Below are 27,337 nucleotides of genomic sequence, written 5' to 3'. Positions count from 1 at the left end.
TGAACTGTCTGAGTGAGGCGTAAAACATCTGTGTGAGCACAATATGCTTTTAACTTTACGTTTCATTTTGATAATAAGTTGTACACTGGCAAAGCATGACTGGTTTTCTAAAATAAAAACACAAATACTGTTTGTAAAATAAAAAATAAAAAAACCCTGCTAGCTCACTGTAAAATTACCGTAGAGAAGTGGAACTTTTGACTATTAAATATTTGAATGTGATTGCAAAAGGAAAACAAACAAACAAACAAACAAACAATTAAAAACAACCAACCATATGGCAAACATTTAATATAGCCTAAACAACTTTGTTGCTTCTGTTGCTTCTTTTTAAACTACAGTAAAGACATAAGTACTATACTGCAGCCTATGCACGGCATGGGGAAAGATAAGCAGGTGCTCATATATACCTGTTCCCATGGCGTTCCTCTTGTAAAAAAGGGTAGTTGCGTAAATAGAAGAGAGTTAACTTTCAATGCATACAAGCAGTCACGTGCAAAACTCAATATGTTCCGAATAGTATACAATTCTTTATAATCCAGGGCTGGCAATGGAATGTGAAACAAGCAATGCGATTGGTTGAGCAAGGTTCCAGCTGTCTGTATAGTGGATGGATATGGATAGTTGGAGCCATGTCACATATTCTAAATCACTGCGCTGCCTCACAGAATTTAAAGTATCCGACGGTAGGCATCTTGCTTTTACAGTTACAGGTGTACAGCTGTAACTATGAAACTGAGTGCCCAATTACTGCAAAAAATCCCAAAGTAGTAAGTAGACATGCCAATTTCTATTAAATATGGAATAAACAATGGTGGATGCCAATTACTTTTGTCAGTTTCAAGTTATTTCAGAGAAAATTGTGCATTCTTCGTTTTTTGTGGAGGGGTACCAACAAATTTGAGCACGTCTGTATGTATTATTTTTTAGGAAAACTACAGAATTTATACAAATTACAATAGGTGCATTTTTATACTCACCTTTGTTCTGGGTACCCACCAGAAATGTAAAGACTTGGCACATAAACTGTCTCGTTTTTTTTTTCTTCTAAACTCAGTGACTGGTGGTTGTCAAGCTGCTGAATTATAAATTAGATAAATAACAATAATTTGAAATATTTATTTATTCGGCTGATAACCACGATTATCGTGATAACTTACAGACGATAATCGATAGCTGAAATTTGCATTATCGGCCAACCCTACCATACACACCACATACAAAAGTTGTATAAAACCAGAACAAACAATTGACCATAAACCATTTTTATTAAACCATTGACTAGTTAATTGGAAATATAAATTATTCACATTAATTATTAATTGACTTCCATCTCAATTTGTTCAGGAAAAATCCTGTTATTGGGAATTACATTTTACAAATTCATGATCTGTGTTTTAATTAATTTGGGGTTTGTTTGATCTCCTACAACATGTTTCCACATGTAGCCCTGTGATGCTAAGGTTAATGAACACACTGATGTGAAAAGGCCCCCTGCCATTTGCTATTGTGGTACATGTTTTAATGCATGCAGCTCTACAATGCCAAGCAAACAATGCAATGTCTTTTGATGTGCAGTATTTTGTTATTCATTTTGCATAAATGTTATCAGGACTACATTATGGGTTGGATAAGGCTTTAATATAAACCATATTTGAATGCTATCCCAAGACGTTGAACTGGAGACTTAAATAAAAATCTACACAGCAATTTTAATTATCCAGCTTATCCCATTACTATGGAAAACAAGTAACTTGTCATTTTAAAGACAAACCATATGAACAGCAACTGTCATTCAAAAGCTTTCAACATCTCTATAGAATATTCCCTACAGGTACTAGGGATGGGAACTCCAAAGTAGTGGTTAAACAAACGCATATTTTTTAATGTATTAATTTTAGTCATTTATCATCATATACAGCAGCCCGTCACGTATCCGACTGCTGTAATGCCGCAGTAAGGGTGAATATTATAAAAAGGAAGGGCTTTGGCAATTCCCTCCAAGTAGTTTTTCTGATTGGTGCAACAGAAAGATTGACACTGGGTCAGGTTTTATTCTCGGTCGATCTGTCGCTTCTTTGGTGCACTCAGTGTTCATGTTATAGTGGGTGTGGTATGGTTCAGTCCACACAGGGTAAGAAAAGAGTTTTCACTGACATTTGTTATACATTCTAATGAAATTGCATCTCTAAACAAAGGAATGAGGTAAAGCCCATTTAGAATTATTTTGAGTGACCAGATGAGAGAACTGTGGTATGTAAATAATTATGCCAAACAAAATTGCTTTACCACAAAAACACAAGTTCAATGCTTCATGATTTTAAATGAAAACATTCAGAATTACTGTGGATGGAGTTACTGAATGCAGTAACAAGCAAACACCCATAATAAACAGAACACTCTAGATGGCGATTGTGAATATGTACAATACAATTTTAAAAGGAATTTTTTTCTTCCAATATTAATTCAGAGACCGCATAAAGTGTAAATAAATTATGTATAGGCTTTAATTTACCAGTACACTGTTACACACATCATTTGTTTTAAAAAAAAATGTTCTTGATATCAATGTAATTTGTCAAAGAAGTGGATATTTAAAAATAAATAAATAAATAAATAAATAAATAAATAAATAAATAAAATAAAAAAATAAAAATGTATGTATTTCCCATTTGTGGCTCCGTAGTCAAGTCTTTGCGATATTAAAATGTTATTTGCTTATTTAGGGGTTCTTTGCTTGGGAAATACTAACCAGGGCTGTCAGTATACATCAGAATGCAATATAAAGAGTGTGTGTGTGTAGATATGGTTTAAACGTTTAAACGCTGACACCTGCATAGCATTTAAACATTCATAAAAACTTACCAAAAGCACATTCCTAACAGGTACGTAAGCAAAGAGACTACAGGGTGGTTTCAATACTCAATGTTTTAGCTTACAGGGATAAAAGAAAAAGTTACAGCAAATTACTCTCTTTGATAGCTAAGCCCTATCCCCGGTGAATACAGATTTCAACTAACACTTGAAGGACTAAGCCTCCAGCTACAAATTCTTAAGCAACTGCTCAAACTGAATTCTGAATGACCGACACTGCTTTTTGAGATATAATTCGCGTAAATTAGCCTGCATCTCAGGTAATCCTACCCTAATTAAGTGAAAAGTCAATTTGCAGAGGCTGACTGCTGGAGGCAATAAACATAATACCTGTCAAATTATCAGCAGAAATCAGCACTGCAGTCTCGATCTCACACACAAACCTGATGTTGCTATTCAAATTCCAGCATTGGGGTCCTGATGTCAATATAGTATCCAGTGACAATGCAGCTGAGCTGTATTATTTAAGTGCGTTCAATCCATATTAATCTCAGTAAATCAATCCAGTCAGCACTGCAGGTTGTTAGCCATCAAATATCTTGACAAGGAACAAGCTCTGGGGTCTGAATATATGTCAGAATGATAAACCAGATTGGTTTCCTCCCTTTACCACACCAAATATACTCGAACATTCTTTTCTTTTTTTTCTTTTTATTAATGACTCTGAAAGTCATTAAAGCAGACATACCCTTTATTGAAGTTGGATGCAGTGAATGCATTTACTTAAAGACCACATCTTAATATAGTGTTCACGGTGAATAAATCACTGAAATGTGTTTTGTAGGAGTGACGTACAAACAGACATCCTCTGTATACTGTGTTGAAATGCCTGCTGAAATGAGGTTATACCTATTCTTTACACATACAGTAGGTGCAAATGTCAATACCCAGTACATATACACTGGAGTAAAACAGTGTTTACCATTCCTATTATATTCTGGGAATGGAGCACAATGTTCTGATATTCTGATTTGTTGTCTTATCAAAACAATGACAACATCCTGTAAGGATCCTTATCAAGTCAAGACATCTCATGGCGATTTCCTAATATCTCTCAGAACAAAGGCTAAAGCATGTACACTAACATACAGTTCTATATATTCTTTACTAGGATACACTATATCAGTGTTTTACTATATGAACCCTAGATGTGGGGCATTTCAATTAATTTCTATAACCCGCTGGCTTTAAGCATGCACTGTGCATTTATATTTCAAGTTGAATTGTGATTAGATGTTATGAATGCCATGTAAACAGTTTGTACGAGATACTAACCTCACAGGTGCATGTGATCCGTCTAGGATGGGGTGCTTCCTGCTGTAACTGGTACACTGCAAGATTCAATGTTGAAATGATTGCAATTCTATGAATAATGCCTCTTTTGCAGTCATCTGTATTCCCCAAATCCCTTCTGATCTACGTCAAAGCTTCCCTGTTACATAACTTTTTACGATCAAACTTTTTAGCAGGAAATATGCTTAACATTTTACATTCCTGAAAAACAATATTATTTCTTATTAACAAAATGAATAAACAAACATTAAGAAAAGAAACCAGTGTTTACTTACAGTATGATTTCCACACAGGAGGTCTGTATTCATCATTATCTAAGCAGAAAAGAGAAAGATTAGAATACCTCACAAAAATTGGATTAAATGGCTATTTGACAAAGTGGTGAGTCAATGTAATTAACAGGTTGATGAAATAAAATATGAGTGCTGAAAAACAAAAAAACACAGATAACAGTGACTTTCAAGAAGCAATAAATATGGGGAGGGAGGTACGGTAAATGGTACCTGTATAAGCAATAAAGTACATTTTGGATGTTTTTAAATATGAAAACCTGAGATTTTTTCAGAAAACAAAAACTACAGTGGTAAGTATGATGAAGCACTTAAAGCTATGCAGAAGACACTTAAGTAGCTTAGTGAACCATCATTAGTTAAAATGAGATGTCCCCAAGCGTTTAGTTTGCCTTGTGCACAAGGGGGTCCCTAAAGGACAAGGAGCAATTAAATATGAAGTACTTGAAGTCAGCCATACAGTACATGTTGAAATTACTAAATTACTTAAACAATACAGGAGCAAAGCAGATAATCTAAATACAATGGCTGAATACAAACGCAAAAAAAAAAAAAAAAACTTGAGGGGGTAGGGTAAAAGCTCTCTTCCTTCATCATGGATACCTCAAAACTTCAAGGATACAATACAAGGGAGCATCTTAGGTAAGGCAAAATGAAGCCTTGCAATTAGTTATATTTAAATATTATTTAAACAAACATGTATGTGACATTCATCCTCCATGACATGTAAATACAAAAACAGATGCACTGTAGACACATACAAATACATTTTGATACTCTTCTTCAAAAAAGTCCTTTTCAGGTTTTGTCATTTCTTAATTCAGACAGATGGTCATTTACAGGGTCAGAGAACAATGGACCTGCCTACAGTATTGCATTTTACAGGAGTTGTCATTAAAACATAGGGGGCTGGATAAAACATTTACTTTGGATGTTCCACTGTAGATCATTTACTTCTATTGCTTTGCAAAATGAAGCAGCTGACCTCTAGTAACCACACTTGGCGTCAAAGAAACAGTGCTCACAAACACATTTTCATGTCCCAAGCTACCAGCTTCAGGTCTTTATTGCTCCGTCTTTATTTTAGGATATGTTTAACCTCTAATTTGGTTCATTCACAGTTAGGCCATACCCTAATCCTACTGTATAAAGGATCCTTCACTTATCAATGTCCCTAAAATGTTACAATTTTTTGCACGTGTAACTCATATACTGAAATAACAAGTGAGCACTGTATTATTATTATTATTATTTATTTCTTAGCAGACGCCCTTATCCAGGGCGACTTACAATTGTTACAAGATATCACATTATACATTATTTCACATTATTTTTACATACAATTACCCATTTAAACAGTTGGGTTTTTACTGGAGCAATCTAGGTAAAGTACCTTGCTCAAGGGTACAACAGCAGTGTCCCTCACTGGGGATTGAACCCACGACCCATAAGGAAGATCCCTTTATTCCCATGTTGCTATGTTTTACACAGTAAATAATACAGATACAGTTTACTGCATCATTAGAAAAACTGTCAAAAACAGCATTGTATACGGCTGCTAAATCCAAATGCTTACAAATTCTTGTGTAGGGCAGAGGACAGTAGATTAACTGGTGACGCTGTGTAAACATTACAGTTTTTTGTTGGCTGCTGTTATCTGTAGCTTGCCACTTATGAAGAGACAGTTTCCTTAGCAACAGCATCAATGTCTCCTGACAAAGAAGAATCTTTAATTTGATGCACAAATGCAGCAAAATGCATTTAGACTAGATTGAGGGTTGCAGACACAGTTGCTGCAGATTACATGGGTTTTAAATAGGTAAAAATATCAATCCAATCTTAACTCTCAATAAGATCTTTTGGGGCCCTGTATTTTATACTTCAATTTGGAATACGAAGATACTTCGAAGTGTCTGCTGCTTTCTGGTGCTGTAGTTTGGTATCACATCAATGGTCATTATGCAATCAGGTCAAGTGACCTGCCACACCGGAACCAATACTGCTTCAATTCAAGAAAAGGGGTTTCGTAATAATGCTACTGATAATAAGAACAGAACAAGTAGCTACTGACGCAATCTGACTACATAGTCATTAATTAACAGTAAATGACAGTATAATACATTAACAAGATACATCCTCTTCCACATCAAAAAACACTCTACTAATCTAATCACATCAAATAAATGTCTTACATGACTTTCAAACTAATTATTTTGTGTCCCACATTTCAACAACCAGTGATTCTAGATCTCTCGAGAGGTATTTATGAGGCACATCCATATTGTATGAATAGACAATTTAACCTAAGAGCAGTACTATAAACAGTATGTTTTTGTATTTTGTTTTTAAATGTATAGTCTGTTTGCAATACATAATGACAGCTTTGCTGTAAGGGGTTGCTGTATGACCCAGTTCACAAGAAAATCGCTTATTTTAGCCATGTAGTACAACGTATTAAATATCAAACAGGCCATTACACTGAAATGGTATTTTTTTGGCAAGATTGGTAAGATTTCTGTAGTAATACACAGTAGTTTGGTCACATGCAAAATGAAACACATCAAAGAGCCGCAAATGTACATAGTTAAATATCTGTTGTACACTACAGCTGATTTTTTTTTTTTTAAATATCCTGTTCAATATCCTTTCAGTGACTTATCTGAACAAAGCTTCTCAATATATGCTGAATGTTCTACATTTTTTAAATAAATGTGCCACCTTGTGGAGTTACGCCAAATTACACTGCCTGCATTTGAATGAACAGCAAAAAGTAGATTAATTAAACAAGGAATTTAAAACAAATATTTAAACATTTATGGGTGTAGTGAGTGAGTTGGTATAACACATAAGCACAAATAAATCATTTCCCATGTTTTAATTTACTACAATTCTAAAGAGATTTTTTCTTAAGACACACAGTGCCACCAGGTGGGAACTGTTCGACAGTTTTTCATGCATTTTCTGCACACCCCTGCAATACATACCTAAATGTGACATGCAGAAATTGATTTGGCCTGTCACAAAAAAAAGGAAAATAAACTGGCATTTTGACCTTTCAGTGTTGCTAGTATATAACAAACCTTGAATAAAACTAAACGTTTTGTGACTGATGTTTAAAACTGGCAAATGACCCAAGCCTTGACATATGTGAAGAAATTGTACCTTATAACAAAGCTGGCAGTCTAGATGGATGGCAACCGAATTGCCATGCGGTAGGCACGCCTTGCTAGATCATGTTATCAGATAGTTGAGAGTTTCCCTGGTCTCCAATTGAAACATGTAAATCAGGGCTGCAGATAGCAGCATCTCATTCAGTGCAGTAGGTCTGCGTGTTACGTGAACACATGTGGTCCACCGATTCTTTCCTTAACTCATACCTTACTGGTTTGCTGTTGATTTTTTTTGTTCAGACTAAGATGAATACCTTTTACCTGGCACAACACTAAGTTCACTTCATGTGTTACAGGTAATCAATCACACCCCATACTCGCTCCTAGAAACTAGGTGGGGTCAGGTTGGTCCAACACAGGAAGTCTGCTTCCATCACAGTTTTTTTCTGAGAAGTGGGCTTCAGCTCAAAAAGTACAAATAAAATCCGGAAAAGGACAAGTTCAGTGGACTTCCGAGAATGTTATCATCATAATCCATCTCCAGGCACATCCCTTTACCCAGAGACGACAGGAAATCCACGAGACCAGGCTGTTTGAGTCGTCTGATAAGCAGAAATCAGTCACCCCAACTTAACCCAATGAAAGCTCTGCTGGATGTTTTTTGGTGAGAAAAAACTCAAACCAGCTCATTATCGTAATCGCAAACAAACAGCTTTACTGGAAGGATTATCTTACAAGAATGTGTTTTACAAATTATACAATACATGTGTACGAATGAGTACACTCTTCAATGCTAAAAAGGCGTGCATGTAAAGTGCCATATGGAACAAGTACAAGTTTGTGCTGATAAGACCGTTGCAGAGATCAGCAGACTGGCATCCCTAAACTCATCAGTTTATACAGTTTGTTTTTTACTCTTTTGATCTGAAGCACTCCAGTTCTTTACTTTGTTAATTTGGTCTCAGCATAGGCAGCATTTTATTTAAATGATCTTGACATCTGAACCCCTGTAACCCCTACTCTGTATCTGTGAGCACTGTGCTTATGTGAGGCAGCACCACACTTTCTGCAGCAACATTTCTTCCATCAAAAGACCATTTGAGGTTTAAAACGATTAGTTAGAAACTGCCAGTCAACACAAGACACAAAGGGACAGTCAGGTTCATGCAAGCATCGACTAATCCAGTATGCAGAATGAATTTATCCGGATTAATGGCATGTTCATTTGCATGTTTGCAATGGTCGGCAATGCAACCTATAATGCTGCTAAATTAAAGTTGTATTTAAACAGAGACAAGGACTCAAGGTTTGCTACAACAATGTAGCGGTTCCAATCTGTTCAACACAATTCTTTTCAGAATCTAGAGTAATCAAGCACTGATTTTATCATTGTCTTTCAGCAGCTGATCACTTTTATATTTATCCATTATATTTGCATTAAAACGTTGTTTTCCAGGAATTCAGCAGAAGGAAGTGTGGTTAATGACATCAGATATTCTGTTTTTATTAAATGTTTCCTGCATTGTTCCTCTTCACATATTTACAATGCATTCTCTTAGTTAAAGAGTAAGTAGCGGGGTTACGAAAAATATAATGTTACACGTCCCCACGTGTTGCTACAACTGCTTAAATAACATACCTGTAGTTTTTCTTTTCATTGTTAACATCCTGACAACTTTTTACACTTATAATTTTAAAGTCTGTTTCAAAGCTCTTTTCAAAATGGCTGCTGTAGTGCACTGATAGTGTAAGGATTATTGCCCACATTGTCAAAAAAAGTAACACAGCAACAATGATCCATGATGTGGTGCGGAACAGAAAAGCCTGAGCACTTGTTATTATGTTTGTTTGTTTTTTAATCGCTCTTCCTGCGGTGATTTAGAGGACAGACCTCAAACCACAGTGCACTAGAGCAGACATTTGAAAAGAGCTTTGAAACAGACTTTAAAGTTACAAGTGTAAAAAGTTGTCAGGATGTTAATAATGAAAAGAAACATTACAGGTATGGTATTTAAAACAGTTGTAGCAACATGTGGGGACATATAATGCTATATTTTTCTGAACCCTGCTACTTACTCTATACATCGCAATGTGCAGGTGTCAGATAAAGAAACAACTGGAAAGTGCCAAACACTAATGCACAGGTAGCACAGTGTTTTATTGCCACTGCCTTTGCTGATAGAAGGTACTAGGTGACCCAATGCATGTATGTTTACATTTGTGACTACCAGCAAATTTACCCACACAAAAAAATCCACCCCACAAAAAAAAGTTACAAAATGTTTAAAAATATATCAATGAGTCACTCTGTACAGTTTTAAAATTCCTGCAACTTATGCTTTTTTTAGAGATCTAGATCTTTGCTGACATCTTCAAAAAGAGTGTTCCTATCAGCATAATTTATAATTAGGAACAGCGTTCACCAACCAATCAATTTGTACTGTTGCTATTTTGAAAAGTATCCACAATGGTAGTGCTGTAGGTTTGCATTTAATACAGTAAGACTAAGCTAAAGAGCCACCCTGTGACCCCCAGGTAGTCCAAGACTCTTGAAGCACATTTTTTGTTGCAAAGTGTTAATCTTCTGTGTGAATGGTTTCTCTACCGTACTTTCTTTACAGATTTCTGCATATACTAGAAAATGTTACCAGTATATGGGATTGTTAATGGTAATCTATTATTGTAAATTTATGAAAAACAAATACTCCTGTTATTAAAAACGTTGCTCATCTAAACAGATTAATATTGAATAGCATATATAATATCAACAATAATATATGTTGCATAGGTCAATAGCTACAATATCTACAAAATGCAAAGAATCTACCTGTAATGGCTGATGTCATGTAAAATGATAGGTATCTAAAGGTATCTCCACGCTTAAAATAAGTACACAAATTTCACTTTTAAAAGACAAAAAATAAATAAAATAAAAGGGAATTTGTTGTGCTTTTGTTGATTTACCACCTGCCAAGTGAATGCCTTTGATCCAATTACATAATCCTTCAGTCTCTGATCTCATTATGAGCTTGATTATATCATTCATTACAAAACAAATTGTCAAATGATATCAGCAAGATAAAAAATTTGACCTGTAACTTGATTAGCCAATCCTGCCATCAGGTTGTGTATTACTGTACAACTCAGAATATAGTTATTCTTTTTCAAGTGTTTTTGGTTATGTTTTTGCCAGTTATGTATTAAATAAAATGAAGAAACATCCATAGAAATGTTTAGAGTAATATACACATGGACTGGTTTTAATGTAGGTCACAAACATATGATAGTTGGCTGCATTATATAACAACAACTTTTTTCTTTTCCTTTTCTTTTTAAATTGTAAATGTTGAAATACAGGTATATGTTTTTAAATGGGATAATAAATGATGCTGAAATATATGTTTTTGTTGCTCTATTATTGTATGCCTCAAACACATATTAAGTTGGACATTGTAAAATCCACAATACGTGTAGGTACCAGACAGGGTATTTCTAATTTTAGGTGGTTACAACAGACATAAAAACATTCCTGTCCCTATAGGCCTTCATGCTTCCAGGAAATCTTTCCTTTTACTGTAAGGGAGTCTAAAATCCTGGTTCCATATTGATCACAAAACAGAAAACAAACCTATTGTTTTGCTCATATTCTCTTTTATACAACACTGGGTAATACTTATGATGGCATAGGTAGACTATAGGTGTTGACTTCCTATAATAAAGAACCTCAAACTCTGGACACTGTTTATTCCAGAATTGGTTTAACCGTATTTTACTGTTGATGCGTTTCTCAGCATATTTAATGAAAACAGTGATTTTAAGTTGTATAAAATCATTGTATCTTTGGAAAGAACAATCTCTACTAAATAATTGAATTGTTTATTTAATATTAGTTAAGGCAGTATCATTTCTTTCAATCATATTCATCAGATTAAATTAGTTAAATAACCTACAATATACAATTTCTTTTAGGAACCATCTTTTAAATATCAATATGCTTGATGCATAGTTAATCATACAGGCATTAAAGTAGTTTAATGAAACCGTTTATTGGTGTAATATCTTAACTTTCTGCAAATTGTGTACTGTAGCTTTAGAATACAATTAATGTAACTGTCCCACAGAAAACCAGCAATATAGTGATGCGCTGGAACTGCAAAACGACCTGCAATCCTAGAATGTACTGTTACTGTACAACCTTACTGTAATATACAATGCTTGTGCGATTTTTCTGTTCTTGCATGAATTTAAATCATCAACAATTATTCAGCAAAACATATAAAACAGTCTGTACATTATTTAAAATGCTATCCCTATCAAAATACTAGGACCTTGTACAGTAAACACGACACATGATGTTACAATAAGACACGTCTACCACCACTGAATTGCATTGTCACTGAACATGTATGCGTCCATCCGTTCCAAAATCTGCCTTCCAGTGCATACGCCCAGAAGGCTTATTCATGCAAAACAATAGGATTAGTAATTGGCCAACACTCCGTATAAATCCTTTCAAATCTAAACTAAAACTGTATATATCCAAAGCATGTGGGGGAAATGGAAGTTTAGGCTAAAAACATTCAAGCTTTCAACATAAGCTTTCAACTTACCAAAAACAGTTAGAGCCATTTTACTGCTGCAATTCCTATGGTGTGTGTGTTGGTGCGTGTGTGTGTGGACAAAGCCTCTCACTGCAACGGCATTGACGATATGATAACTTCCAGCCTCACGTCATTCACCAGATCTTGTTAAAGTAATCAGATCTTCTAAAAAAAAAAAAAAGAAAAACAAAAGAAAAAAAGAAAATTGCAATAGATACACAAATGAGCAGAACTGTTAGATCATAATCGTTTACTGTTTTTAAAAACATCTAAGGGCTAAATCAAAACAATAAAGTAAGAATTAATTTAGTGCATCATTAATGTTAAATCATTTAAGGTAAAAATACACCACAGGTAATAAAATGTGCAACAAACCAATAGAGAAAACTTGCACTGCCTGAAGCCCAATATCACCAGTGTGCAAGAAACGCAGTACTTACTGTCGATCACAACGCATGATCCATCAGGCTAGAGACGCCATCTTGTTTTACCACATGACCAGCTTCATCTCCTGTGGGTTGGGTTCCCATGGAAACAGTCATATTCCTTGCAAACGTATGGGATTAGAAGCAACAGCGCGCCCATCTTTGTGTGTGCAAACAGACCAGCACAGTGCTTTTTCTTTCAAAACATTTTTATACAGATTCTTAGTTTATTAGGGTCAGATACTAAAATAGTAACATAAATAGTTTAAAACCTTGTGTTTATAGTGAACCTGTTATTACATGGCTGCCCAAGTATTAAAATTATATATATATATATATATATATATATATATATATATATATATATATATATATATATATATATATATATATATTGAAGTGGCATTCAGTCTATCTTATTATGTTTCCCATTTTTTGTGAAGGAGCAGAAACTGCGATTGATTTGACCTAGAGGGAACACACCTTTTTTGAAGCATCTATAATTATTTTTGTTTTTTCTTTTTGAACAGCAATGTGTTCGGCGCCAGCAATAAAGTCGCTGACAAGGTGAGTGTCGTGTATTATTTTATTTATTCAGCACCAAACAAAACTGTAACTGTCACACGCACTTTAAAACCTAACGTCCACCACTCAAATGCACACCACCGATCCGCGCACACACGCAGTCCTCCACAGCCGTGCAATCTAACTAACCCAATTCACCTCCCGGCTGCGCATACACACTCGCATGCATACCAGTTTAACAATACACGCAACACGCTACGCATAACATCCACAGCAGCGGGTCTTCTAAGCCCCCAGTTGTCCGGGTCGCTACACAGCCACCTCCTTAGTCCCTCGTCCCGATTTTTTTTTGCATATAGAGACATATAATTACATTAATGTATTTTAAAATGATATGTAAATTTTATAATTTAGTTATTAAATATGATATTTATATATTGATATTTAGTATGATAAAAATTAGCAGTTAATGAAAATCTTACGTCGAAATAATCTTATGGTTATAATTAGTTTAACTGAAACAGTATTGAAACTGTTTTCCATATAACTGATATTTTTTTCACAAATTACCTATAGAGGCTTATTTAAATGTCATAATCATTTACAAGCATACTGTAATCTAGAGTAAAGAGTTAGAATTTAGAGTTGTTACTAACGGGTATGAATGAGAATTGATAAATAGATTAATAATTATTAATCCTGAGATAGTTTGGAGTCCCCACTTGGATAGTGCGAAACGACGCTCATACACTGCTGTGTGTGTTTGTGCAATTTAAGTACACTATGCCAGTACATTGTAGGTAACTGATATAAAATAGTTATAGTAATTAGGCTGCTAACTGTGCTTTCAATTTTCTATCAGTATTAAACGTCACCAGGTTCATAATCCTTTATATAAATATCCCCAACATTATAGTCCCCACTTAGATAGTATTGAGCGACACAAGTCCCCACTTGGATTGTACAGAATGATGCTCACACACTGAAATACGAATTTCTTTCTCCATTTAGATTTTTTGTTTGTATATAGTGACATATAAATAATGTATTTTAAAATTATATGTCATGTAAATATTATAATTTAGATATTAAATATGATATAATATGTATATATTGAGATTTAGTATGATAAAAATTAGCAGAGTTAATTAAAATTAAGTAGAAATAATCTCATGGTTATAATTAGTTTAGCTAAAAATTACAAATGAGCTTTTTAAAACATTCTCATAATCATTTGCAAAGATTCTGTAATCTAGAGTAAAGAATTAGAATTTAAAAACTACTAAATGCTGAATTGTAAGAAAGAGGAAGATGAATCTACAACATGTCTGTGTAATGGTTGTGTACAGCAGGACTCGGAGTGGCTGCGGCTCAGACACAGTCCTACTGCAAGCTGTGCAGGACCCCACTTTGTAGCAAAACATGGTTTAAGTCCCCACTTGGTAGCATAGACGTGTGTGTGTGTGTGTGTATATATATATAATCAAAACATGTTTTGGGATAACACTTTGATACAGTTCTAGTAACTGTAAAGCCATTTTGATCTGTGTCGGTAACAGCTTTCCAAAGGTTACAGACCTCTGTCTCCTGAATGTACAGTAAACAGGAAATGGTAACAATGGGTTTATCAACCTAATTACAGACAGCTAAATAATCTGAAACAATTGCTACACCACGGGTCTGTAAGATTTTAAATATTGTATTAATTGTGACCATTTTACAATTCTCTTGTTATAGTAAGAAGGAATATATCCTTATTGCTCCCCCTGTAATCTCACACACTGCCAAAAGCCCGGCCTGACTGGGGAAACAGGACAAGATCTGGTTACTTTGAAGTTCAGAGTACCCTTTGAACTCGGGTGGAAGATCCTGGTTTTCAAGGTGCTATTTCCCCTCTATAGAGCGGATTTGGGCATAAGTGTTAAAAACATGATCACACCCAACAGTCAGGTTCCCACAGATAAGGTGTTGGTCTTCGGTTATATGTTGGGCTGGTTTTGTCTTTTATGTATTTCTGTATTCTGGACCCTCTTTCATCAAGCTCACCTGACGACGCTGAAGGGTCCTGTAGGGTTAAACCTACAGTATTGTTTTGTTTGAAGATTTGTCTGTGCAGTTCGTATGGGGCTACGTTCTGTACTGTGTATCATTGGAATTAAACTTTTTATTGAAAATCACATCAAGAGGACTGGAATTATTCTTTTTGAGAAATAAACTAACCTTGATTTCTTACAGGTCCTACTTTGAAGTAAGTGCAAAGGCTGTGGCAAATTTTCAGAGAGGAAAACAACAATTATAACGTCGAAAACAATCAGAAACAATATAGATGAAGCAAGAAGACTTAATGATTGCTCTGGGTAGTTTATTTTAATTGTGTAAAGTTAACATAATGTTGTTCCTGTCTAAAACTGGCATTTGCCTTTAAAATAGTCAGTACATCTGGTAACGCTATTTGAATTCATTACATTGTATTCAATGTTTTTTTTCTTCACATTTTGTATTATAATCATTTTTATTTTAATGTTTCAGTATTATTATTTGATATTTCTCAGTAAAGCTGTGCACTTAAAATGCTGAATTTTCAATTACAGTAGACTTTGCAACAAAAATTGATCACATGAATAAGTAGTGTAGTTATGTTAAGATTTCAAAAGTGATTATGGATTGTTGAGCAAATTGAGATAGTGTGCAACTACTGGCCCATACGGAAAGAAAATATATTTTTTATGAGTGGGAAATGTTAAATATATAAAATAAATATATGGCTCACAGATTGTTGTAAAGTATTTTTTTATACATTACTAATTCATTTTATTTAACTGACTAAAATATATATTTTACAATATATTGTTATCAATATATATTTGAAACAAATTTACCATACATTTAACATTATGTTTTTGCCTTACATTTGTCATACATTTTAAAAACATTATTTCTGGATGTTGTTTAAAAATATATTTAATAAGGCAGCCAAATAAATTAAGTTTAATATAGCACTAGCTTGTACTTTATAACATGTTATGCCTATTTAAGCAAATTAAAAAAAACAGTAAGGATAACAAGCTGCTCTGTTTTTTTAAAACCTTTCACAGGGCAATGGTGAGTGGTAAGTTGAGTGCTTCTTGACAGCTTGGAGAGCGCCAAGATACTTGAAGGGAGTTAAAGAGATAGAACAGGAGTCTTGCTCTCGGTGATGGAGAACCTTATTGCCGAAGGCTGGTCCGGCGACCCAAGACCCGAAAACACATAGATAGAACCCCCCACTCTGCGACTTGGGAACGGAGCTACCCATAAGGGATTGAAGGGACAGAGGATCCGACTCTCGGAGAGCCGCTGCAGCTGAGTGACTTGGTAACAGAGCTACCCACCGGGACCGAACGGACGGGGCTTACAGGAGTCCTGGAGCTAGAAAGAAAGAAGTAGAGAGATTAGAAAGAGATCCAAGGACTGCGACACAGACTTCGCGTCGACAGCTGAGAAGGAGGAGAGAGAGTCTCCAGAAATTAGTATAGGGGAAGCGCATGAGCTGCAACAGGATAGAGAATGTGGCCGGGGGTCCCCTCTGGCCCAACGCAGAACCTCCAGCTTGAAGGGCGTAGCCCAGGGAGGCCGGGGAAAGTGAGCCTCACTAACCCCCCAAAAGTTGGACCCCCGCAGAACCGCACCTGTGAGGATAGGAAAGAAAAGACTGCAGCCACTGCACAACATAGACTTAAGTGGAGAAAAAACAAACAAGATAAAGAGAGGTTAGTATTGACAACCTAAAGGAAAACCGTCCGCACAGTGGAGAGGAAAAACACACATTTTTAGGAGGAAACCTCTGGTGGAAGCTAGCTAACGACTGGTGGGCAGTTACAATGTCTACTGGGGAGGGTCTGATGTAGAGATCGACTGCTGATGCTGCCCAGCGACCTTTGATGGTGTGTTGGCTGAGCCTGGCTCTTGCTGCGGATGTCGCTGCTCCAATTCTAAGATAATGGGGTGTATAAAACTTGGAGGGCAGGCCTGCCTTGATGACGAGGGAGGAGAGGTGAGAGGTGGACCAATGCCTAGTGATAATGTTTCTGGATAGATCGGAGAAGAGGGGTTCGGAGCGTGAAGGTTTCCTGGTTGACAGGAGCTACTGCAGAGATGTGTAAGGGCAGAGAGGAGAGTTGATCTTTGAGAGCTGGATACAGTGCCCAGATCGAAGCTGGTCGGTTTTTGAGGATCAGAAAAAAAGGAGGAAATGTTGGTCCTTAACGAGGAAGAGGTCGCTGGCTTGGATGTCAGAGGCTGGGATGCTGGGAAGGGATGGCACGGTGAATTATCTACATCTCAGGAAGCCGAAGAAGGCAGTCAGGCACATGGACGCCATAACAAGATCATCGACAGGATTGAAACAGCCATGGCAAAGGATGGAGATCAGGTTAAGGAGGATATCCGAGGTGATGGGCAGCCTGGTTGGAAAGGAAGGAGGGAGACTTCTCTTGATCCCATGCAAAGTAAGAAGGACGGCTGGGATTGAGAGGAGGGTAGGAGCTGGAATAGACATGATCCGGTAGAAGTGTTGGACACCGGAGATATAGGACTTGATTGAAGAAGGAGAGAGGTGGAGGATGTCTCTGAGACAGACGATAACAGCCAGGATCCAATTCTGGTTGAATGAAGTGGGAGAGATTTGGTTTTGAGCGCAAAACCGGGAGAAGGTTGACCAGGCTGTAGAATAGGAGGAGATTATGGACGGAGCGAGAGCAACTGACATGTACTGCCGGGCTGAGCTGAGCAGAGAGGACAAGGAGGAAATCAGTCCAGGATTAGTTGATGGAACTCTGGGACTTGGAGAGGGAAGGGAGCAGCGGAGGGCATCAGTTGGCGGAACTGGGCTACCCTGGATGATTAGGCGGCGGAGATGAGAGGAGATGGAGTGGCGTCGGAAGGAAGTAGGTTGATAAGACGAGGAAGCAGAGGCAGCTGTGGCCAAGTTGTACTGCAGGACCTCAGAATCTGGGGCTCAGGCTGAGGAGGCTGGAACAGAGGCTGAGGCTGGAGCGGAAGCTGAGGCCGAGACGGGAAGGGCTGGCGTGGGTCCGTGCCCAAGCTGTGCCTTGATGGATTGGAGACAGGAGGAAAGAGATGAAACAGACTCTGTGAGAGGCTGGAGAAGGCCTTTGATGTCTGAGAAAATCTCTCTGTGAAGCATGGATAGGCTGGCTGTATATTTGTCTGCTGCTGCAGGCTTGTGCTCATCTGCTGCTTCAGGCTCGTCTACACACTGATCCATGAGAATGTTAGGGGAGAGAGAGAGTTGGGCTGAATTGCACAGAGAAACTGACTGAAGCCTGGCGCTGAGATTGAAAGCGCTAGGCATGGAGCTGAAAAGCTGGTGCAGCCGCAGTGGCTGGAGCTGCTGCAGATGCAATGGACTGTGCAATTGAGTGTGGCTGCGCAGCTGAACGGGGTTGCGCCTTGGATGAGGAGGGATGGGCTTGTGACGCTGCTGGGGTCGGAAAGACCGGATTAACTGACTGGGACTTGCACAGGAGGAGAAACATTGCTTTTCTGTCGGTACGTGCTGGTGTGGATATTCCATGATCAAACAATAATTTAAGTAACTTGTTGGTTGGCCAGTCTTTGAAGAAGAGGCGGCTTGGCGATGGATTAAACAAAGCAGATCTCTTACCGCGGCGGGGTTGAGGATTGGCGGCAGCTGCTGCTGGAACTGGAGCAGAAGAGACGTCTGGAAACCATGAGGGACTCGGTCGTTTCCGAAATCCAATGGAGGAGAGGTACTAGGCGGAATATCCATGCTTGATTGAAGCGAAATAGCTGCTAGTGGGATAGCAAGTAGATGGTAGTTCTCGCTCCCCCTTTTTTTTAATAGCTTTGGCTAAGATATATATATATATATAGAAGAGGGAGAGAGATTGACAGGGAGATTAAAGATAGGGGAAGGATAGATGCAACTCACCAGCGACCCCGAAACTCAACCTAAAGGTGTACACTTACATCTGTTAACTTGTTCTGCAGTCCTACAGTACCTACACCAATTTCGAACACCATTTCCATTACTTCACACCAATTTAAATCAATTATTAATACTGACTATTAAGCTTCTAAACATGCACTTACTATCATACTTATATTCAAGGGGCATTGTGACACAAATACAATGAGTTTTGGTTGTAAATCTCCCTCCCAACCTGTGAGGGCACTAAGCAGCGAAAGTAGTTCTTTGGATGGGCTGGTCTGACAGTTCTTTCCCCGGGCCGGGAAGTCGGTCAGAAGAAGAAGAAGGCGAGACTCCTTTGCAGGAACGTATTGACCCAGAAGGGAAACAACTTAGCAGCTGCAGATAATAGAGACAGCGGCACTCATTTACCAAGGGGTCATGCGTGATTGCATAAAGGGGATGGAGAATCGCAATCTACTCCTTCGCTTGGTTTTTTAGACACAAGAGACTGGAAGGACCGGGAGAAACCCCTAAAAACAGAAAAATAATTTGTGAGTGTTTTGATGCTGTTAGTAATTGTCTTTTGTTTTTGTAAATAACTAGACGGCTAACACGTATCCGGAGCTGTCGTCTTGGGCCAGCACTACCCGGAACAACACTACACCACAGTCACTGTATAATTGTTATAACCCACCACGAGCACTACTGCACGCACCCGGACTGGTGACCGTGTATTATATTATTGTGGGGCGGATAACGTGTGTTTATTACTTGGACTGCAATCCATTTATTATTGTTACTTTCGTGCTTTACACATTGGTGTGTATTGCCGGAGGCTTATTGTTTGGTCGACAAACCGGGAGTTCATTAAATAAAAGACCCCCTTTTCCAAAATGGATTACAGTTTCCTTTGTGTGATTATTTCTGCACTGCATCACCTCTGCACCTGTTTCCAATCAGCAGCCACTTTGTCACAGGCATTCAATGTATTTCATAAGTTATATTTGGAAAAAAAAACTGCACTAACCTTTCAAATATCTCTTTGGGGCTCAGATCAGCGGGAAGAATATACGTTGAACCAGCCAAGCATTGTCTCCTCGAATAACACTAAATTGCAACTAACTCCTGTATCTATACTACAGTGTTGATTTTGATATCCGAGCTGCCCTAGCTGTCTGGCGGTTGCGCAGTAGGAAAACGAGAAATATGTTTGTTAGACCTGCTTTGCGTGTTTGCCGGTAGAAAAATCGACCTTCTCTCACAAATATGTTTTGTGTTGGTCAGAACAATTTCTTGTGAGGGTTTGGGCAATTTATTTTGGAGAGGCTTAGCCTCCCCAAGCCTCTTATAAGCGCCGCCTATGGCGAAAAGGATTATACCTTCGACCAAATTGAAGGGTATTGTATTACGAGCCTATGTTTTGACTTCTATATTTTACACTAGAAAAATTATATTGGTTTCAACATTCTAAACTTTTTTTTTTTAAATCCCATTTGGGGGTCAATTTTGACAAGGTGGGTTTGGTTTCTATTTGAGGTAAGTAACACCACTATTTTCTGTTAATGTTTATTTTATTTGTACTTCATTTTAGACCATTAATAATAATAATAATAATAATAATAATAATAATAATAATAATAATAATAATAATAATAATAATAATAATACAGCTGTCTCAGACAATTGTATGGGCCATCTTCACAAAGCATTTACCACCATGTTAAAAAGCTTAATAAAAATAAATATAATTTAAACTTATGTGTATCCTTGTTGTTTCCTTGATAGTTTTGTAACGTTTGCTTTTTTCTTTCGTTTTTACAAATAAATGAATACTGTAAGTATGCGGTGAGTGCAGTATTTGAGTTGAAAGTCGAATTTCTGACAGATAAATCAAATCTGTCACTTGTATACGCTCTGATAACACTATGTAACACAATTTTTGTTCCTGGGTAGTAAGTGTTATTTCCTAATTGCTTATGCCTCAAAAGTATAGAAAATGGCTATTATTCCCCACAAACTTTGCTTTTGTGACCAGGACAGTGATATTTTGAAATTTACCTATTTCCAATGAGAAAACGGGCGAATTTGTGTCTTTTCGTCAGAAAAAAACAACATATGAATCCAAATTAACATGTATTTATACTAAAGTAATACAAAAATGACTACAGAAGATTTAGAAGTGAGTAGTTTTTCGAGATTTACGATTATACTGTAAATCACTTTCACGAATCAGCCCCCAAATGTAGTCTCCCATCATGTTCTCATTATACTGTCCTTGGTAGCGGTGTTCAAAGTCCAGTATATCCTGGTGGAAGCGCTCGCCTTGCTCCTCCGAGTACGCTCCCATGTTCTCCTTGAATTTATCAAGATGAGCATCAAGGATATGGACTTTGAGGGACATCCTACAGCCCATTGTGCCGTAGTTCTTCACCAGAGTCTCAACCAGCTCCACATAGTTTTCGGCCTTGTGATTGCCCAGGAAGCCCCGAACCACTGCGACAAAGCTGTTCCAAGCCGCTTTCTCCTTACTAGTGAGCTTCTTGGGGAATTCATTGCACTCCAGGATCTTCTTTATCTGTGGTCCGACGAAGACACCGGCTTTGACCTTTGCCTCAGACAGCTTAGGGAAGAAGTCTTGAAGGTACTTGAAGGCTGCCGACTCCTTATCTAGAGCTCTGACCAATTGTTTCATAAGGCCCAATTTGATGTGCAGTGGTGGCATCAGCACCTTCCGGGGGTCCACCAGTGGCTCCCACTTGACGTTGTTCCTCCCCACAGAATACTCAGTCCGTTGTGGCCAGTCCCGCCTGTGGTAGTGTGCCTTGGTGTCCCTGCTGTCCCAAAGGCAAAGATAGCAGGGAAACTTGGTAAAACCGCCTTGGAGACCCATCAGGAATGCCACCATTTTGAAGTCTCCTATGACCTTGATGCCATCTCAGAAAAATGCAGATATGTATCCACTTAGGCAGCTGGAACTAAACTGAACTGGTGGGCTTAAGGCCCCTGTATTTATACTACTATTTATATTACTGGAAAGTTCTAGAAAGTTCTAGAAGTTACTCCAAGTTTACTCAGCACTGAATCTATCTGGAATGTTCTGGAAAATAGGTAAATTTCAAAATATCACTGTCCTGGTCATAAAAGCAAAGTTTGTGGGGAATAATAGCCATTTTCTATACTTTTGAGGCATAAGCAATTAGGAAATAACACTTACTACCCAGGAACAAAAAAAAAAAAAAAATGGTTACACAGTGTAAGGGTTCACAAATGTCACATACCAAAATAATAATAATAATAATAATAATAATAATAATAATAATAATAATAATAATAATAATAATAATAATAAATATAACACCTAATAGTGTGCTGAATATGCAGAATAAGATGTTCATGGACATCGTTATACTTCAGAAAAGGGTGTATGTAAAGTTCCATAATGCTGTAGGGAGTTTTAAGCTGTTGCGCTGGTTTTAAATGGAATATTATGAACCCATTATATGTAAATGACTAGCGCTGACAGCCCAGTAAGAGGTCAATACATATTTATTCAAATTCCCAATCACCAGTTTACCAGCAATGATTTATAGACTATAGTTTTGGAATAACAATGAATATTTCGACTGAGTTACCTTAAAAAAAATAATTTACCTCCAAAATATATCCGTAATGTTTACATCATATATTTTAATAGTGTTGTTGTTATTGTTATTATTACAGAAATACAGACTCACCGATACTAGCACTAAATTAAACCGCATTGTGAATATCTGTTCAAAATTTAAGACACTGTAATCTACACTTTAAAATTACTTTAACGCTGCTGCTTCATGAGACGATTTTGTATTGTTCAAAAGAATTTATATATATATATATATATATGAGAAGCAGTGCTTTTCCGTTCACCGAACAGTAATCTACTAAATCTACTAAATCCATGTCCAACAGATAAATATCTTTTGGCGACAATGCAAACTATTTGGACAAACTCATTTGAATAGGCGTACAATGTTCTTGGAATTCATGGAAATGGTTTAAACGTTGTCATCCTGCATGTTTTGAAATTACTGCAATTATAGATAAAGTAAACAGTACTGTTAACTGCAGGAAAAGGAAAACAAAAAACACACACATCAAATTGTATTCAAGTGAGGAATAACAACTCGTATTGCGTTTTGTGAAATTGTTCAAAATAATGCGTTTAGATCAATGTACTACAGACATTATATATATATATATATATATATATATATATATATATATATATATATATATATATATATATATATATAGGGGAGACCGGGGACAGTTGTAACGCCTTGAATTTCTCTAATCAGAAGCAAGCTAGAGTGCCTTCACTCACTCGGCACATGTTCAGTTCAGTTTTTTTGTCTGCCTAACGTGTATTTTAAATAAAGCACAACACGATTTTTTTTTTTTTTTTTTTAAATATGCACTGGATTTGTTTTTAGGTGTAGCCACTTAAGTCAATGATTCTGGATGGCACTGCTACCATTTGACTTTGATACCGTTATATTATTTGACTTTATATAAACAGAACTGCTTGACTTTGACATCACATATGAACAGTAGGTCTACGTCCCATCAGAAGTCTATGTGGGTGCCCTAAAATACACGTATCCTATGTGTTATATTTTATAGCGGGTTAACCTCCATAAATATTGGTCAAGACAGATCCAATGTATATTTTTACAAATAGTACATCTATATACACAAATGGAGACTATACATTTCATATTCACTTGATAAACAGTGTAAATATTGTATAGACTACAAATATTGAAGGGACAGAAACCGAAAAAAAACCTTAAACGATACGGGAAATACCAGAGAAAGATCAGCCTGGTGGTTTCCTGCATGCACCACATCAGCTGACCCTTACAAAGTATGTGTGGGGACATTAAACTTTCGAACGACCAAACATTCTGAGTATATGGAAATTTATGAATTTCCCCCCATCCTCAATCCTATACATAGGGTTCACCTAGACGAAAACCATAATAACTATAATCTCCTGGGGCATAGCAGATCTCCAAGAAGGCTCACAGAAAATGGCAAAGTCACTGGTGACTTTCTTTCTTTGTTTTTACATGTCGGTGAGCAATGTCCTGACATCCTGTCCTGGTCGCTGTAAATGTCAAGATCTGAACATGTTTTGTGCCAACGTTGGATTGGAGACTGTACCTGAACCCCCAGAGAACTCACCTGTGAAATACCTTGGTTTAGGCGGCAACTTCATTAACTCCATTGCTTCTGCGGATTTTACATTTTATACAAGCCTGAAAAGGTTGGATTTACAATATAATTCAATCGGTACTATTCCATATGGCACATTTGAGTCTCTTGGAAAGGTAAACGAACTTTATTTGGGGAATAACCGTGTTTCTCAACTTAAAAACCAGACTTTTACTGGACTCATAAGCCTCCATTATTTGGACTTAAGCAACAATCGCATATCCACTATTTTGGCAGGAGCGTTTTATAATTTGGAAAGTCTCACCAAGCTGAGATTGAGTGGGAATGCTTTATCTGCAATAACAAGTGGCTTATTTGTTCATCTTCAAAAACTAGAGTTCTTACATTTTGAAAACAACAGGATATCCACGATAACCAGAAACGCATTTAAAGGACTTGGCAATCTTATAGAGTTGCATTTTACTGGAAACAATTTAACAAGTTTGATCGAGGGTGTGTTTCGGCATTTACCTGCGCTTTCAAATTTACATCTCGACAAGAACAGCATCACAGTTTTAAGAAGGGGAGTTTTTAAAACCCTAACAACCCTACAAATACTGTCTTTAAGTCACAATCGCATTTCTGAGATCGATTCAGGCGCATTCGCGGGACTATTCAGACTAAAATCACTGAAACTGAATGGAAACTGCATTTCTGCAATCGGGACACATTTTTTAAGTAACTCTCCACAACTGGAAGAGATTGACTTAAGCCACAACAAAATCAGCACCGTGAATGAATATGCATTCGAAAACGTACCGTCCCTTAATATTTTAAAACTAAATAATAACACGCTTACCTATTTAAACCCAGATGTGTTCAGCACCGCTGCTCAACTATCCAGTTTAAAATTGAACGACAATCCATGGCACTGCAACTGCGACTTGATTCATCTGAAAGACTGGCTACAATCATCTTCGGACAGACTCCGAATCATGACAGTGTTTGTTAAGTGCGCGGAACCAAAAAGCCTAATGGGGAAATATCTTGATTTTGTAAGCAATGCAGAAATCCAAAAAACAGACAATTGGTGTGCAGATTTGATGTCAGCAGATGATCCTGGGTACTTTACAAGCATAAATGCAGAACACCGGAGAATAACACATTCCAAAGCCGAAGAGCTCAAAGAAAATCAGACAATGCCAACACCATCTCGTACGACATCGGATGCAAGTACTGTCATCACTATAATTAAAAATGAATCCAAACGCCACATTATCACCCCAACACTTCAAGAAACAACAAACGAAGTCACAACACCACAGATCCTAACCACTGCGGATATGCTAGACAGCACCACAACTTCCAACAAAGAACCGCAGACAAAGGGCTCTGAGATTCAAGATGCATGTTTGTATAACCAGTTTACTATTTGTAATATTTCTGCGGATGAAGTCACCTCCAGTTCAGCTAGAATAAAATGGAGTGTGCGGAATAATTACAACAAATTGGTCTATTTTAGAATCATGTATGATCAGTTTGACCGGGAGACTAGATTCAGTCGATTCATAAACATCAAACGAGGACATGTGTGTGATTTGCGTGATCTTAGATCCTCGACACCCTATTTTATTTGTGTGGAAAGCGTTGTCAACGAAAGAGTATGTCCTGTTGCCTCAAGAGATCTCTGCGTTGGAATTGTCACAAAAGATGGAACCACTTTTATTCCAGACCGCCAGGCTGTGATACTGTATTTCAGCGTGGGGAATGCGGTGGCATTAATAGGTATATTGGTAGTTGTTGTTTCTGTAATCATTTATAAAAATAACAAAAAAAGATCTAATGAAACTGCGAGTATGATGTACTCCCAAAACAGGAAAGACACTTGTACAGTTTGCGCTGGTCTCCCATGGGAATATAACTGTGGGCATCACTCCAACAGCTCCAGAACAGGCACTTACCAAGCAAACGAAATAGATGCTATCGACCTGCCACAGGGAGATTAAAAAGTTTATGACAAACATGTTTTCCACCAGTTTGGGATAAACGTGCACTTTATTGACACCTTTATCCTTCGCTTTACACAAGACTGTTAAAATTGTTATTTTGGAAAGAAATAGGGTTTCGTATATTTCGTATTCACTGGTCTTTCATGGCTGGTAAACATCTTGTAGGTTTGACCAATATGATGATACCAATATTCTTCCCCAAAATCAGACCTGGTACTGTATATTGGTTCTGTGGCAACAGTAGTAGGCAGATAACACATTTATTCAAAATCCACGGTGTAGAAAAACACTATACAAAACATTAAGACAATTGTAACAGTGGGGGAAAAAAAATCCAAATGATGATTAAAATATACCAAGGTTAAACAAAATTTCTCATGACTATAAAAGCTTCTCTGTATGTATGCTATTATTCTGTTATTTGTTTCTTTGTTATATAAAATTATATAAAATTATTTAGAAATATATATGAGAAAGTGTTTATAATTATGCAAAAACTACCAAGTTACTTAATCAAGCTGTACTTTTTTTTGTAATTTTGATGTTCACTAATTCGAACAGGTGATTCTTTAATGTTGATAAGCTATGCTTTACACCTACTGTATTTATATTATTTATAATGGTAGTCTAATTATACACGAGTTATTGGTATTGCTGCTCTCTGTGGGTGGGGAAAAAACACCATAAAGAGGTATGATCTAGTGGAATGTCATATCAGATGGATTGGCTGTAAACAAAATTGATATTTTACTGGACACCACTCGTTATGGACCTCGCACATCTAGAATACAGCGCACTTGTAAAGACAGTCTAAAGTGGGGAGGATCTACAAACTCAAAACGCGCTGTCGCTTTACAGCACCAACGCGCGTTTAGGATGTGTGAGAATAGTAGTTGTAAGGGCAAAATCATACATGCTCCACTCACAGGGATACACAGATAAACTACACAGTGGGCAGACATTGCATTTCTCTATAAATCCACAAGACGGCAGTGTCCTACCATAGGAACGGAACACTGGAATTGAATGCATAGTTGTGAACACTGGCGTTAGTGAAGCTACCAAATGTTTAACAAACA

At 37.1% G+C, this 27,337-nt stretch overlaps 2 protein-coding genes across 3 annotated transcripts in view; one reads left to right on the top strand and one right to left on the bottom strand.

The window, feature by feature from the left end:
* The window catches only part of chn1 (chimerin 1), a 46,332-nt gene extending 33,635 nt beyond the window's left edge, over positions 1 to 12,697 (bottom strand). Inside the window, exons 1-4 of one of the 2 annotated variants that reach the window (XM_034044927.3) lie at positions 12,609 to 12,697; positions 12,178 to 12,333; positions 4,443 to 4,481; positions 4,150 to 4,205 (exon numbers count right to left, since the gene is read on the bottom strand). In XM_034044927.3, coding sequence (XP_033900818.1) covers positions 4,150 to 4,205; positions 4,443 to 4,481; positions 12,178 to 12,196 — 114 coding nt within the window. In that variant the 5' untranslated portion in view covers positions 12,197 to 12,333; positions 12,609 to 12,697. Of the gene's footprint in view, positions 1 to 4,149; positions 4,206 to 4,442; positions 4,482 to 12,177; positions 12,334 to 12,543 lie in introns of both variants that reach the window. The other variant, XM_034044928.3, reaches the window with a different exon arrangement.
* An 11,274-nt stretch (positions 12,698 to 23,971) lies between these two features.
* On the top strand, positions 23,972 to 27,315 carry LOC117426832 (TLR4 interactor with leucine rich repeats-like). Its single transcript, XM_034044921.3, has one exon. The coding sequence runs from the start codon at positions 24,126 to 24,128 to the stop codon at positions 26,253 to 26,255; it is 2,130 nt and encodes a 709-aa protein (XP_033900812.3). The 5' UTR covers positions 23,972 to 24,125; the 3' UTR covers positions 26,256 to 27,315.
* The last annotated feature ends 22 nt before the right edge of the window (positions 27,316 to 27,337 follow it).

Source organism: Acipenser ruthenus, chromosome 11, assembly GCF_902713425.1.
Source record: "Acipenser ruthenus chromosome 11, fAciRut3.2 maternal haplotype, whole genome shotgun sequence".
Classification (NCBI taxonomy): Eukaryota; Metazoa; Chordata; class Actinopteri; order Acipenseriformes; family Acipenseridae; genus Acipenser; species Acipenser ruthenus.
Note: the sequence above shows the minus strand (reverse complement) of the source record. Positions and strands in the feature narration are given on the sequence as shown.

What these genes read in the sequence shown, in the direction of transcription:
- LOC117426832 (XM_034044921.3), top strand. Translation starts at nt 24,126, where the DNA reads ATGGCAAAGTCACTGGTGACTTTCTTTCTTTGTTTTTACATGTCGGTG.